A 14,796-nucleotide genomic window follows, 5' to 3' on the forward strand; every position below is an offset into this window, starting at 1 on the left:
TTACGACAAGTAGGAAGAGGACACTAGAAAGGTCCTACGTAATGAGAGATCATCAATTGTTATATGTACACTTGTACTTTATTTCATTTTTCTCCACATTTGGACAGATCAGGAATAAATTTGATTACGTTTCCACTGAGAGCCTTTTTTCCCCAGGAATACATATCAACAGAATTTCAATGAGCATAAAATAAAAACGTTCTGCATTTTGTATGAAAGTTTGATTTAAATGGCCTTAACAACAAAAAGAAAAGAAAAAAGCTGTTAAAGTAACCCTCCCAAGGGGAGTCAACTGCTTTTCAGCGCTTCCTGCGCTGGTGCCTTCTCTCCATCCGCTGCTCAGATATTCGTGAATTGCTTCCAGCATTGCTTTCTCTCTCCCTCTGCTTTTGTGGCGCGGCTCTCCCTCCCTCCCTCTGGCTTCTGGTCTTTCTTACTCCTTCTCTCAGCTACTTAACTACAGCTCCCACTGGAACTTGCACAATCAAAACGAGCTCTCCTCTCCAGCAGCCTCCAGAACTCATCACCTGGAGCAGAGCGACTCGCCCAGTGCACCCGCCGCAGAGCGGCCAGGTAGCTGGGGCCGCGCAGCGGGTGCCCTTCTCCGGCTCCGCGGCAGCAGGAGCCTCTCCCCGGAATCCGCTGCATCCCGGGGTCCTGTGGCGGTGATGCCTGCGTTTCGGAGCAATGATGGAAAGAGAAGAGCCACTGCCGGTGACAACTGAGAGTGCGGAGAGGTTGCTGCAGTAGCCAGTGCTGCAGAATGTGTGAGTGAAAACCTGAGCCCTGCTAGATTCTCCATCACGCTCGGTCTTCGTTAACTATCTCCAGGAGGCACACCGAGAACCAGATGCATTGACCAGGCAGGTGCCACCCTGGATCTATAACTGTGAACTCCCCACTGTGGAAGATGGTAAACAAAGACATGAATGGATTCCCAGTCAAGAAATGCTCAGCCTTCCAATTTTTTAAGAAGCGGGTAAGGACAGGTTTTGTCTGTTTCTTTTGTTTTCTGCTCTTGTCTGAAATGCCTTTGATTGCTTGCCTGAGGTAAGCCTAAGGTTCAGTTGCAGAGCCCTGAATGGAAGCCGCGTGTCTGGTAGCAGTGGTCCAGCTAGGAAATATACCTGCCTTGATACAAATTTGCGGGTGGGGGCCCCGAAGAGTTGCTTTGGGAGAAGGGGGTTGGGCTGAGATGTCTTAAGGAAGGTTTAGAGCTGGGAATGGGAATTTCTCAATCAAAGCCACAAGGTTACAAGCAGTTTCAAAGAGAATTGGCCTGGGTAGAGTTACGGCTAGCAATTTAGTCAGGGACTAATTCAGTAGCGCACTCTTGCTCTCTGTTATCTTTGAAGGCTTCAACTTTTCCCACACCTTTCATTCACTCAGTGTCAAGTGCTGCATTATCATCTTCCTGCCTCAGAAGCAGCAGCTTCTAGCTTTCCAAATCCGTCCAGCCAATAACTTGCTGAGTCTCTATCTATGGTAAAAATAGCAAAGGACTAGAATGACCTTTTACAGAAATGATAGAATCCAGCATTTTAAATCCTCTATTTCAAGAATGCCTCAATTTTACTTGGTACAACTGCCTTTCTTTTTTGTGGGCAGTCTGAATTCAAGTGATAATATGGGGTTATGCTGCTGTATACTTTTATTTCTTGAATTCCTTGTTCTATTCAGAGAGTTAACATTACATTGCTTGTAAGTGAGCAAAAAAAATAATAAAATAAAATAGAGGGGGGGTTCTTTTTTGTGTGTTTCACAATAAACTCAGTTCATTGTAATGGTCCCACTGGTGGTCTGCGTAAATCTGCAAATTTATACACAAGTGGGAGGTAAGAAATGAATGATTGCTAAGCAACTGATGACTGACACTCTTATGGAGAGTTTCTTTAGCAACAGAAGCTTCCTCCAGTCCCCAGCTGCCCAGCTTATTTAATACCCTGGGGCAATTCCATCAAAATGGCTCTCTTCATTCATTCTGTCCCTTCATTCAGGTCTTTTCTGTGCTGCTCCTGAAACATTAGCCCTTCACTTAAACCAGCAGCAGCACACAGTGAATTATACACTGGGCTGGACTACCTCCTACACCAAGTGGGCAAGCTGGGAAGGCAGGGCTGGGAACAGCGTGTCAGGCCAGGCCAGAGGGCTAACACAGGTTCCCACACGCCTGTGACTGAATTCTCATCAGTAAGGCAAAATCTTCCCTAAAGTCCACGGACCAAAATGTATGCATTAAAACCAAAGCAAAACCCACGCTGCCCTGGCCGCTGCTCCTGAAGCCCCAGCAGCAGGCAAGGTCTCCCACTAGAGGAGACTCAAGTTGATTTTTTTAGGTTTTCTCTTATTTTCTTTGCTATCGAAATGTACTAATAACAATATTAATTTACTGTCTAGTTTTTTTTGCTTAAGAGCATGATTTACCAATAGCCTTCAGTTGGTGCCTCTGTAGACCTTGGATTTGACAAAGAACTAACCAGGGTACTGATGTCTAATCTGAGTACTTGCAGAGAGAAAGAACTTTACACCAAGATATCCGGCTGGCAGCTTCATCTGCCTTTGAACCTGGGTCTATCACTTGCTGGAGATAGGATCAGAAATGCCCCCTCCTGCTGTCCGTACTCTTCAAGGATGGAACTAAGCAGAATATGACTTTGTGTCAAGTCATGGATGGCCCTAAGAATAAAGTCCTTGATTCTTGTCCATACGTTCTCTTTTCTGAAAGTTCTTTTCAGTTTGTACGATGACTTTGCTTTAGGTTTTGCTTTTCATTTGTTTGCTTGTTTGTTTGGGATCTTTATTTACACAGCTCATATGTAAATAAATGTGTAAAACACTAAGATAATATCCAGGTAAATCCCTCCTCCTCCCTTCTCCAGAGGTAACTGTTGTTACTGTGTTGGTGTCTATCCTTTCCAGATCTTTTCTATGCATATACATTTATATATTAGAATGCCTTTGTTTTCAGCTAAGAATAATCCATTTTTCTTATATTTTATTGTTGAAGTTCCACACATTTCTGCACATTTTATTTTTACCCTACTTAGACAGTCTTACAAAGTGAACCTTTGTGCCCACGTTAAACTATGAATAGATCTTGGAAAAAAAGCCATAGGTTTTTGAGGGCTTACTAAAACACATGGAGGTTTGGACCCAAATTCTGATGGCAGAAAGCTTCAACAGTGTTTTCTATGCCTCTGAGACATTTCAAAAGGAGCGTAAGAAGGTAGCAAAAAGGGAAGGCAGAACGATCCACCCTATCGTTCATTTAGGATAGTAAGTGTAGCAGCATTTATTGAGTGCTTACTTTGTTCTCCAAGTTATGGGTCAAGTGCTTTATATGTGTTAGCTCTTTAAATCCTCATAGCCACCCTATGAAGTAAGAAAGCTTATTAAATGTGCAAAGGATGGCTTAAAAGAGATTAAACAACTAGCCCAAGATCACTTAGCTAAAAAGTAGCAGAGCCAAAATTCAAACTTTCTTTGACCCAAAGCACATATTCTTAATCCAGACTTTCTAATTCAAATCATGCTCCTAGGGACTTCCCTCCCTGGTGCTCCAGTGGTTAAGACTCTGCCCTCTTATTGTAGGCGGCCCCGAGTTCAATCCCTGGTCAGGGAACTAGATCCCACATGCTGCAACTAAAAAAAAGAAAAGATCCCACATGCCTCAACAAAGATCTCGCAGGTGGCAATGAAGGTCCCTCGTGCCACAAATAAGCTATGGCACAACCAAAGTAAATAAATAAATATTTAAAAACAAACAAACAAAATTATGCTCCCACCTTTTTTTTTTTCCATAACAGAATCTTTTCTTTCCCCAAATGAAATCTTTATGCCATTACACAATTTATAAAACCTATGAAGGCAGCCAGTCCTCAGTTGATGTCTCTCGAAGCTCCTTTCCAACCCTCAGTCGTGACCGAGGCAGCTATGGGGAACCCAGCTTCAAGGAACACAATCTGAAGAAAGACATTCCCGGTGCTATAGTTTCCCCAAATCCTTTGGATTGATGCTTTCCACGCTCATGTCTTAAAAGCTCAACTAAATCAGCTTTAGTTGAGAATTGCTAAGCTCACCTCAGTAAGAGTTCTGCTTTCATTCTCTCCGTGTTAATGATAAGTTAACATTAGATGTCAATGGATTATGTTGTATTCTTAGAATTTCTGAAAAATTTGTTTAAGATGAATGCAAAAATGTCCTTATCATCTTTATTGTTACAATCCAAGAGCTTTAGAAGTTATCATGTTTGCTAAAGATAATCCATTTTCATGGATTTAAAGATTTGCTCATGGTTCAGATTCTCGCATTATAACTCAGAAAACACCAACAAATGACGTTATCTTCAACTTGATAATCCATTTTGGAAATATGCTAGGTATGTAAAAAGACTTCTATACATCTTTTGTAACATTTCAAAGGATAACTAACCCGTATGGAATTTTGGGTTTGGAATGCACCTTAGAAATTCTTCCATTGACCTCCCTATTTTAAAGATGTAGAAACTGAGTGCTTGGCAGGTGAATCACTTACTCAAATTAAAATGAGGCCAACCACCGCTCACAGGTAGGGTTTTCACTTCCAAATCAAGTGTGCTTTCCTCTTTATTATGCTCTCAAAGTAGTTCAGTGCTTTATGCCTTACTATTCATATTTTTTTTAGCAAACAGAGTAGGGACAAAATCCAGCTCTTGTCTTCCTAGAGCTAACTGCCTCATGACCACCAACTTTGACAGGACACAATTCTTGTCAAACTTGTCTCGACTCACTAAGTGATACTTTTATGCTTTTGAGCAATCCCTTGCATTGTTCTTTACTAATGACACATTTTATAGTAACTATCACTTATACAGCACTAATATCACTGACCACTGTTCTAAGAGGCTTTCATATATTACATATTTAATTTCTCAAACATGAAAAGTCTAAGGGAGATATTATTATTATCCCAATATCACAGATGAAGAAGGTGAGGTGGGCCGAGGAGGAGGAAATAGTCTTACATCATACAGGTAGCTCATGGCAGAGTTAGGGTTTGGGTCAAAACATCTGGCTGCGGAGTCTGTATCCTTCACTGCTGTACTTCCTGTCTGTGACGTCAAACAATCCAGCGTGGTCAGAAGAGACATGAAGAGGTCTGATGGCCCTAGCTTCCTCCCTTCTCTAAAAATGATGGGGAGCAAAGCAAATCAAAGGGTTTCAGCCTGGTTATGACGTTTCCTCTAGCAGAGCTGAGAGATGAAATTAACATCCCTGACGTGGTTATTCTCCACCACTGTTTCATACACCGCATCCCTTTACATCTTATTTCCCTTTACTCTTCTATTATGTCTGCTTAAAGCAACTGAATTAGAATGATAACAAAGGTCCTTTTCTTATGTGAAACGCTTTATGTCTTCTCAGGAGGCTAGAGTTTACTGAGTGTTTACTAAGGGTCAGGCCTTACTAGTGCAGCACTTTACTCATGTAATCGGCACAGTCACTCCATTATGCCCATTTCACAGCCAAGGACACTGAGTCAGAGAAGTTAAGTAACTGGTCCAAGGTCATGGTGCTAGGAAGAGGTGTAGCCAGAATACAAACTCAGGCAGTCAGCTTTAGCACCACCAGTATTTCCATTTGACCCACTGGAGTGAATGGCTATGAGGCTAACACCGCTTCAGGGTTAGCCCTTCCCACTGGATCATCTATGAAGATGATCCAGAGACGATTACTTGGTGGGGCGCGGGGGGTGGGGGGGGCAGGGGTGGTGGTGGTGGTCATAGCTGTGGAGAATTACATTTCCCACACGACTCCTCAGGGCTGTAGGAATCAGAAGTCTGCGTCAGATTTCTCCAAGATATATTTGATCATACTTCCTGGAACCATGGTGGAGATTCCAATGGCTTCTACTGTGCTGTCTTCAGAAGTAGCTAAAATCTGAGCCCTTTGAGTCCCTCCTGTGTGCACTCGACAGCACAGCGCACAGCCCCAGTCACAGTGCACTGTAATCTTAGGGCCCACCTGGATCTCCCACAGGGCAGAAAGGTCCTTAAGGACAGAGAACCCATAACCTTGTTCACTATATCCCCTACCAGTCAAACCATATTTGTTAAATGAACGTATGAATAAAATGAATAAATGAATCCTTACATTAACTGGTCCCTAATTCGTTGCCTTGTCCTCCTCCTCCACTTTCTTCTGTCTTGAGATAGTTGAACGGCTTAGGGATCTAATGTATTTTAGTTCTCTCTGTGTTTGAATATGAATTATATATAAATGAAGACTTTGAAAAATAACTTAAATCTGATTCGAAGACATGTTGTCACTACCCTTAGCAGCTGGCAGGGAAACTTGAACTCAGATCATTTAATGAGCAATGACCACACCATAACTCCTTTTCTGTAATGCTTTTCCTGTCAGGACAAACAAGACAGACATAGTCATGACTTACTAATCTCTTTTGATTTTATATTAATATAAATCACTGATTTCAACACTATACATTATGCATTATGTATTCTCCCACCTAGAATCCTTAAAATATTTTCCCAGTTATTGTTTTTCCTCATTTTTCAATGTGATCTTAGGAGCTACTGAGTGTGAAGAAAAGTTTGAACTCAAGAGGGCTTTTCTGCTTTGAACAGTGAGTCTTAGAGGGTTTGGACTGGAGCAGGGACTGGCTAGGCTTGGCTGTGCTGGGGGATTACTCTTCACTACCATAGGACGCAGGTAAGGAGTATCAGGTATTTGTCACCCCAGCAGCTCTCAAGAAAGCCCATGAAGGACTTCCCTGGTGGCGCAGTGGTTAAGAACCCGCCTGCCAATGCAGGGGACACGGGTTCAAGCCCTGGTCTGGGAAGGTCGCACATGCCGCGGAGCAACTAAGCCCGTAAGCCACAACTACTGAACCTGAGCTCTCAAGCCACAACTACTGAGCCCGCGAGCCACAACTACTGAGCCCATGTGTTACAACTACTGAAGCTCGCGCACCACAACGAAAGGTAGACTCCGCTTGCCGCAAGTAGAGAAAGCCCGCGTGCAGCAACGAAGACCCAATGCAATTAAAAATCAAAATAATAAATAAATTAATTATTTTTTTTAAAAAAGAAAGAAGGGCAGTTGCAAACACCTCTCCAGGTCCTTGGTCTAAGGGCAGGCGGACCAAGCAATTGGCCAGGTTCCTCTGGCAGCCTGCACAGTGAGCTGGCAAATTTTAAAAGCTCTGTGTGGGAGGAAAAGGAGAAGGAGGCAGGAGGAGGACAATGGGGAGAGCAGACAGCCAAGCGAGCTGGGTGCTGCCTCAGCTTCCTTCTGCAGCGGCTCTGGCGTTTGCAGAAAGGATTACTATTAGAGTTTGTTTTCTCTCACACCTATTTCTTCGCAGCATTCTAAAATGATTTCATAAGTATTTACAACAAAGGGAAATGAAAATCAGGGCTGTAACTAGGACGGTAGGAGACTCTTCCCCTTGGTGGTTCAAGATGCCAAAATATTACTCTAATTGCCTTCCAGAGCCTGCTGTGACATTTTTCTGGGAAGAGTTCGCTGAGCTATTTTTATAACTTTGGGGTCACCTTGGTCTCTTTTTTCCTCCTAGGTCAGGGCATTCACCCAAAATGCCATTTGTTTGGGGAATGACCGGTCCTAAGTTTCTTTTCTTTTACTCTTCTCTCTTCCTCTTCTTCCTCCTTTTCTTTTTCTTCTTCTTTTCTCTTTTTTTTTCTCCCTCCACCCCTCTCCCTCTCTTTCTCTTCTGTCTCTGGAGGGTAAGCGCACATCAAGGCCAAAGAGAGAAAAACCTGATATGAAATACCCCTAGATTCATCTTCCATGGAGAACAGAGAACCCATGTTCTTCTAACCCAATGCTTCAGGAATATCTTGCCATCTCTGAGGCTGTTAGAGTGAAATCGGCCAGCATGGAAGATCCTGACAGCTCCAAGATTTTAGTTTCTAAAAATAGCAAGGTGAAAAGGGCCCCAAGATAGTTAAAACACTTTAAGACTCAAATCTTTGTAGGATCAATATTAAAATATACCAAGAAGGAAAAAAAATCAAAGTTAATTGATAAGTAAAAATATGTATTTTCAATGTTTTTCGTTACAAACATCATCTTTTCTATAGAATGCTTTTTCTGAAAATTGACCGAATTTCCTTTGAACCCTGAATCTTTCTAGATCTGTGATAATTCGGGTTATATTGTAGAAAAAAAAAGTGTAAGAAAGAAAACTGTGAGTATATAGCTTCTAGAGTAGTTAAAAAGATTCAAGGAAAGCTAAGGAGCAAAACAGTGGAGAGGTAGAGTAAAAGCAAAGACATTAAAAAGGAACAATATATAACAATAAAATATATGTAACAATAAAAATGTTATATATATAATATATCAATAATATATGTTATGTATATATAACATATATCGATAATATATGTTTAATGGATCGATAAAAACAATTAAAAGGGCTTGGGGAGAAGGTGTAATTGTAATAACAAAACTCAGTTAAACAGAGAGGGTATTGATAAAGAGAGATTAAGAATTTAAGAAAACCTTGGTGTGTTTTCCACTGCTTTCAATAGTGCCATAGCAACACATAAAAGTGAAGAACTAGAACCCAAGGCCTTAATGAATTAAAATACTTTAACGCAGGTAGTGAAATGCTGTTTTTGTTTGGTCAGGCTTGGTAGAAACTAGATTTGAGCACTGAACTCTAAACTGTGTTCTATTTTGATGACTAGTTTGGCATTTTTATGATGCTAGATGTAAATAATTTTTTTAATATCCTTGTAACAAATGGGAGGGCTTGATATATGAATACCCATATCTTGTACATCAATTTTACTGTGATTAACCAGAAAAGCTGAATGAATATATTGGTAGTTTACTGAAGAATATGTTTAATGGGATTACAAAGCTTAAGGAGTTAAGAGATATCAAAGACATCCACGGCACTTAATTCATGGAGGTAGATTATAAAATTTCTAATTCATCTCTTGGTGAGAAGTAAAAAAAGCTTCCAGAAACTATCTTTGATTTTCATGGGGAAATAGAGTTTGCATTAGTTTCTTAAGGCTGCTGTAACAAAGTTCCGTGTACTGAGTGGCTTAAACAGTAGAAATGTATTGCCTCACTGTTCTAGAAGCTTGAAGCTTCAGAAGAAGGGGTCAGCAGAGTTGGTTCCTCTTGAGGGCTCTTATCCAGGCCTCTCTTCTGGGCTTGTAGATGGCCATCTTCTCTATATGTCTTCCCTCCACATGTATCTGTCCAAATTTTCCTTTCTTATAAGGACACTAGTAAGTTGAACTAGGGACCACCTTATTTTAACTTGGTTACTTCTGTTAAGACTTTATCTCCAAATAAGTTCACATTCTGAGGCTCTATGGTCAGGACTTCAATATAATAATTTGAGGGGGACACAGTTCAACCCATAACAGAAGTTTTTCCTTATCATTGAAACTTCAGTTATATCTGAAATGGAGGAACATCCCAATAGGATGGGCTCTAAGGTATAAATTTTTACTTTGTTAAAATTATTTGCAAATTCTAGGAAGCAAAATATTGCAGAAAATCTATAACACTGGAGAGTATCAGGTGAGACAGAGAGGTTTGGCACACAAGAATATGTTTTTAAAAAGATGGTGAGGGGCTTCCCTGGTGGCGAAGTGGTTGAGAGTCCGCCTGCCGATGCAGGGGACACGGGTTCGTGCCCCGGTCCGGGAAGACCCCACATGCCGCGGAGCGGCTAGGCCCGTGAGCCACGGCCGCTGAGCCTGTGAGTCCAGAGCCTGTGCTCCGCAACGGGAGAGGCCACAACAGTGAGAGGCCTGTGTACCGCAAAAAAAAAAAAAAGATGGTGAGGACTTCCCTGGTGGTGCAGTGGTTGAGAATCCGCTTGCCAATGCAGGGGACACGGGTTCAATCCCTGGTCTGGGAAGATCCCACATGTCACGGAGCAACTAAGCCTATGTGCCACAACTACTGAGCCCACGTGCTGCAACTACTAAAGCCCGTGCACCTAGAGCCTGTGCTCTGCAGCAAGAGAAGCCTGCGCACTGCAAAGACCCAATGCAGCCAAAAACAAAACAAAACAAAAAAAACAGTGGTGATGTGTTAGAAGTGGGAATAGTAACTGGGAAAAAAGTGCTGCTAAATGTTATGTAATAAAGCTTGAGGAGCTATATGGCTGATAAGATGTCTAATACAGCATCAGAAACTTACAACTGATGATGTATCAATATTGGTTCATTAATTGTAATGAATGTACTATATCAATGTAAGATGCTAATAATGGGGAAATTGGGTATATGTATATGGGAACTCTCCATTGCCTCAGTTTTTCTGTAAATCTAAAACTATACTAAAAAATGAAGTTCATTAAAAAATTTAAAAGGCAAAAAAAAGCTTACAACTAAAATAAAAAAAGTTCTGTAAATGAATTTCTCCAAAGAACATCAATATAATTGCTTCCTCTTCCAACCACTTAACCTCAAAGATTAAATGTTACATAGTAAGAACCAGGACCTGGCACTTACTGTATACAGGGCCTTGCTTACCAGCTTTGGCAAAGCAGTCATATCTAATTTATTTGTCTATTAGTCAGCTTCTACGTAAAAGGGCCCACACCTTCTCACCTTGCCTAATACTATGGTGAGGCCATTGCTAATAATTAGTCTTCCAGGCCAAAATGAACACATTAAATCAGGCATTTGAGAGTAACCCTTCAGACCTAATCTCAATTAGATGGAATTTTTTTATCTGGTATCTTGACAGTTATCTCTTGTATTATGTATTTTATTCTTTTCCAAAAATCGGAAAATTTCTAACAATGCCTTTTTCCTAAAGTCATTATCTTTCAAACAATAGGTTCAGAATGTGTTGAAAAGCCTCCTTTTTTTTTTTTTTAATAGTATCATCATTAACAGCCAACATGAATTGAGCACCTATATGTGTTAGGTATTATGGTAGGAATGCAGATATAAGAAATTATATTTTCCAAAAAAAAAAAAAAAAGAAATTATATTTTCCTTTAACAAGGACCTACTATATAGCACAGAGAACAATACTCAATATCTTGTAATAATCTATAAGGCAAAAGAATCTGAAAAATAATATGTGTGTGTGTGTGTGTGTGTGTGTGTGTGTATAAACTGAATCACTTTACTGTACATCTAAAGCTAACACAATATTGTAAACCAACTATACTTCAATTAAAAAAAAGAAGGGCTTCCCTGGTGGCACAGTGGTTGAGAGTCCACCTGCCGATGCAGGGGACACGGGTTCGTGTCCCGGTCCGGGAGAAGCCCGTGTACCGCAAAACAAACAAACAAACAAACAAAAAACAATTTAAAAAATTATATTTTCCTTTAGTCTCCCCATCTTACCCCATCCCCAAGAACTTGGATCACATCTCCCTGTTATGTATATACTCTTTATAGCACCTTGTACTTTTTTTCATGATACCTATAAATCTGTTATCACATATTGGTGTAGCTATTTAATTAATGCCCTTTACATTAATTAATATCCTCCTGGACTATGACCTCTATGAGGGCAGGGACCTTCTCTCTCTTTTGCTTCCAGTTATACCCTCATGGCTTGGTACCTGGAGGGTTATCAATACATCCTATTGAAACAAATAAAAAGATAGGATATTATGAAATTCTGATTATGGGGGAGAGGAGAGAGGAGTTAATCTTAAAACTCACATTGAAATGAAAAGTCCCTTACATTTTATTCTGCTTTGTTTTAAACGGAGGCATATATGAAGACTCCATGTCTGAGAAACATTTGTATTCTAAATGACATCTCTTTGGAAGCTGTTTTCTTTTCTATCATTTACTGTTCCCTGTGAAGAGATCCACATTAATAAATTGTCCTTATAACTTAGCAGTAGGCTAAAGATTTTTCTTCTCTGAAAGAAATCACACTTAGCATGATATAATCCCACAGGTTTGCCTCAGTTGCCAGGAAACTCAAAGCTAAATTTAAAGGTAAATTTCAGTTGAACAAATTAGACAAATCTTTAGAAATGACTTCTCAGTTGCTGAATTTGGTTTTGAGCTTGTGTTTGTATTGTAACTCTCTTGTTATACGTATCTCATTGTAATCTGCCTCAGATGGTCTTAAAAGTAAGGTAGATGGTATATAATATAAATAAAAAAGCAAAAAGGACTTATCAGGGACGAGTTCCAAATATTAAAAGTGACTAGGGCTTCCCTGGTGGCGCAGTGGTTGAGAGTCTGCCTGCCGATGCAGGGGACACGGGTTCGTGCCCCGGTCTGGGAAGATCCCACATGCCGCGGAGCGGCTGGGCCCGTGAGCCATGGCCGCTGAGCCTGCGCGTCCGGAGCCTGTGCTCCGCAATGGGAGAGGCCACAACAGTGAGAGGCCCGCATACCGCAAAAAAAAAAAAAAAAAAAAAAAAAAAGTGGCTAAAGATTACACAAATACATCACTATGGTGATATACAGCACGCACAGAAGAAATGTATTTCTAAGCTATAAAGTGCTTCTCTGCTAGCTTTTCCTCTTGAAAATGCTGCTTGCCTCAGACCTACTGAAATTAACCACTGGACAACAGAGCTAACGTTTAAACTGTAGGTTTATTAGCTCGGCTATCCTATGTAAGCCACTGGGACGCAAAGTAAAGCTATAGGAATGTTTACTCTCTGTCCCCCCAAAGTAGAGTATATTTTTCCAAATCATATCAAACCGTACTAAATTTATGTTGTTTATTGTTGCATAAAAAAATACCCCCCAAAAAGTACCCCAAAATTAGTGATCAAAACAACCCCCACTTTTTTTTTTTGCTTATGATTCTATGATTAGGAATTCACATTGACTTATTAGGATGGCTCTGCTCCATGATGCTGGCTGGGTCATTCCTTGGCTGCATTCAGCTGCTGTCTAGGTTGGGCCGGAAAGCCCAAGAAAGCTTCACTCTCGTGTCTAGTGCCTCATTGCTCCTCTGTTGGCCTCTTTCTCTCTCCATGTAACTTAGCCTTCCTCACAGCATCAGGGGCTTAAGACAGTCAGACTTCTTAGAGGGCCGGTGGCTTCTAAGAGGATGGGCTCCAAGAAAGAAGTGGAATCTGCCAGTCTCCTAAGGCCCAGCCTTGGAAGTCCTACTGCATCATTTCCACTGCATTTGATTCATTAAAAAAGTCACTGGGCCAGCTCAGATTGGAGAGGTAGAGACATAAACTCCACCTCTCAATGGGAAGAGTGACAATTTACTTTTACTAACCGCTGAATGTTCCTATTTGTGCCACTGTGACATGCCATAATTTTCCAAATTGTGTCCAATTTTACTGATTTTATCTCTAAACTTTTAAAATCAAAACATTTTCAGTTGCACTAAAAAGTAGAAGAAACACCCAAACCCTTATAAGAAAAAGCTATTAAGGACTCCTAATAGGGATCAGACAAAGCCAGTAGGATTCTTACCTGCATTCTTACCAGCTTTGTAACATTGGACAAGTTATGGAAATTTCTAAGCCTATTGACTTATCCGTAAAATGGGTTTAATGACAACACTTAGCTCTTAGAACTGTTGGGAGGATTAAATGACATAACATGTATAAAGCATTTAGCCCCAGTACCTGGTATATACTTAGACCTCAAAGCATGTTAGATATTATCAAAACAGACCTCAAAATTATGACCTACCTTTCTAGCCTACTTTTCTACATTTTTCGTTATGGTGTAAGTTGTGGTTTTACTCATGGGTCTACTTGTAGACATGCTGCTCTCAAACCTCTTTGCTTTTGGATTTTATTGCTTAAAGGTCATTTCTCAAAAGACATCTGCATGATCAGTAAACTCACACTTTTATTGAGTTATTTAGATGCTTCCAGCGGCTTAGGAATTAGTGAACATAATTAATTTATCTTCTATAGATACTTCTCCCTAGAGCAACTGCAGAGGTCCAGCTTCATTACCAAAATGATATTTCATTTACCCAAGATCTCATTAAATCAAATGACACCAAATTACTCTGCTTCCTTAGCTATACGTGCACAAAGCACTGAGGAAAGAACAGATACCCAAACCCGCAGGTCCAACGTGTAATCAGTTATTAATGACATTCGATCTGACTTTAATGCCAGGTTTTCCTTTCTAATCTGTCTTGCATTGCCAACCAAGAATTGATATGAGCTTGAAATTCTAAATCAGAGCGCCTTGTATCTCATGAACACTCAGATGACCTTTAAAATTCTTTTTTGGCCCCCTTTCATGAAAATATTTCTTGTTAAAGGCTCAAAAGCTTATATTGCAATGGATTTTCATCCCTGTTTGAACCCTAAGATCAAGCTCTTTGGTATTTCTCTTGTGGTGTGGACACTTATGCATCATCTCAACTTTCCCTTTCTCCGCATGCCTCCAGGTGGACTACCCTTCCATGAAAAGCCCTGCGGCACAGCACTGGCCAGGCTCTTCTCCTGCCTCTGGGCTATTTCTTAGTCTCCTTTCAGGCTCCTCCTCCTCTCCATCCTAGGAGTAGGAGTGGCTCAGTCTGAGTGGTTGGCTAACTCGCCTGTCTCCCTGTCTCACCGTCTCTTTCTCTTTTCTCTCTCCCTCTGGTTCTCTATCTTTCTCACTTTCCCATACACCCTCCCTCCTCTCCCCTTCCTCCTCTTGCAGCACAATTCATTCCTGTACTTTAAATACAATCCATATGTCTTTCTTAAATTTATCAGTTCTCGGGACTTCCCTGGTGGCACAGTGGTTAAGAATCATCCTGCCAGTGCAGGGGACATGGGTTCAAGCCCTGGTCCGGGAAGGTACCACATGCTGTGGAGCAACTAAGCCTGTGCACCACA

General features: G+C 40.9%; 1 protein-coding gene across 1 annotated transcript in view; it reads left to right on the top strand.

Annotated features, from left to right (window-relative positions):
* The first annotated feature begins 656 nt into the window (after positions 1-656).
* SGK1 (serum/glucocorticoid regulated kinase 1) overlaps positions 657-14,796 on the top strand; it is a 111,523-nt gene continuing 97,383 nt past the window's right edge. The window contains exon 1 of the mRNA XM_060167272.1: positions 657-979. Within this exon, the coding sequence (XP_060023255.1) occupies positions 911-979 (69 nt within the window). The 5' untranslated portion in view covers positions 657-910. The remainder of the gene's footprint in view (positions 980-14,796) is intronic.

The sequence above is a fragment of the Lagenorhynchus albirostris genome, chromosome 12 (assembly GCF_949774975.1).
Source record: "Lagenorhynchus albirostris chromosome 12, mLagAlb1.1, whole genome shotgun sequence".
NCBI lineage: Eukaryota > Metazoa > Chordata > Mammalia > Artiodactyla > Delphinidae > Lagenorhynchus > Lagenorhynchus albirostris.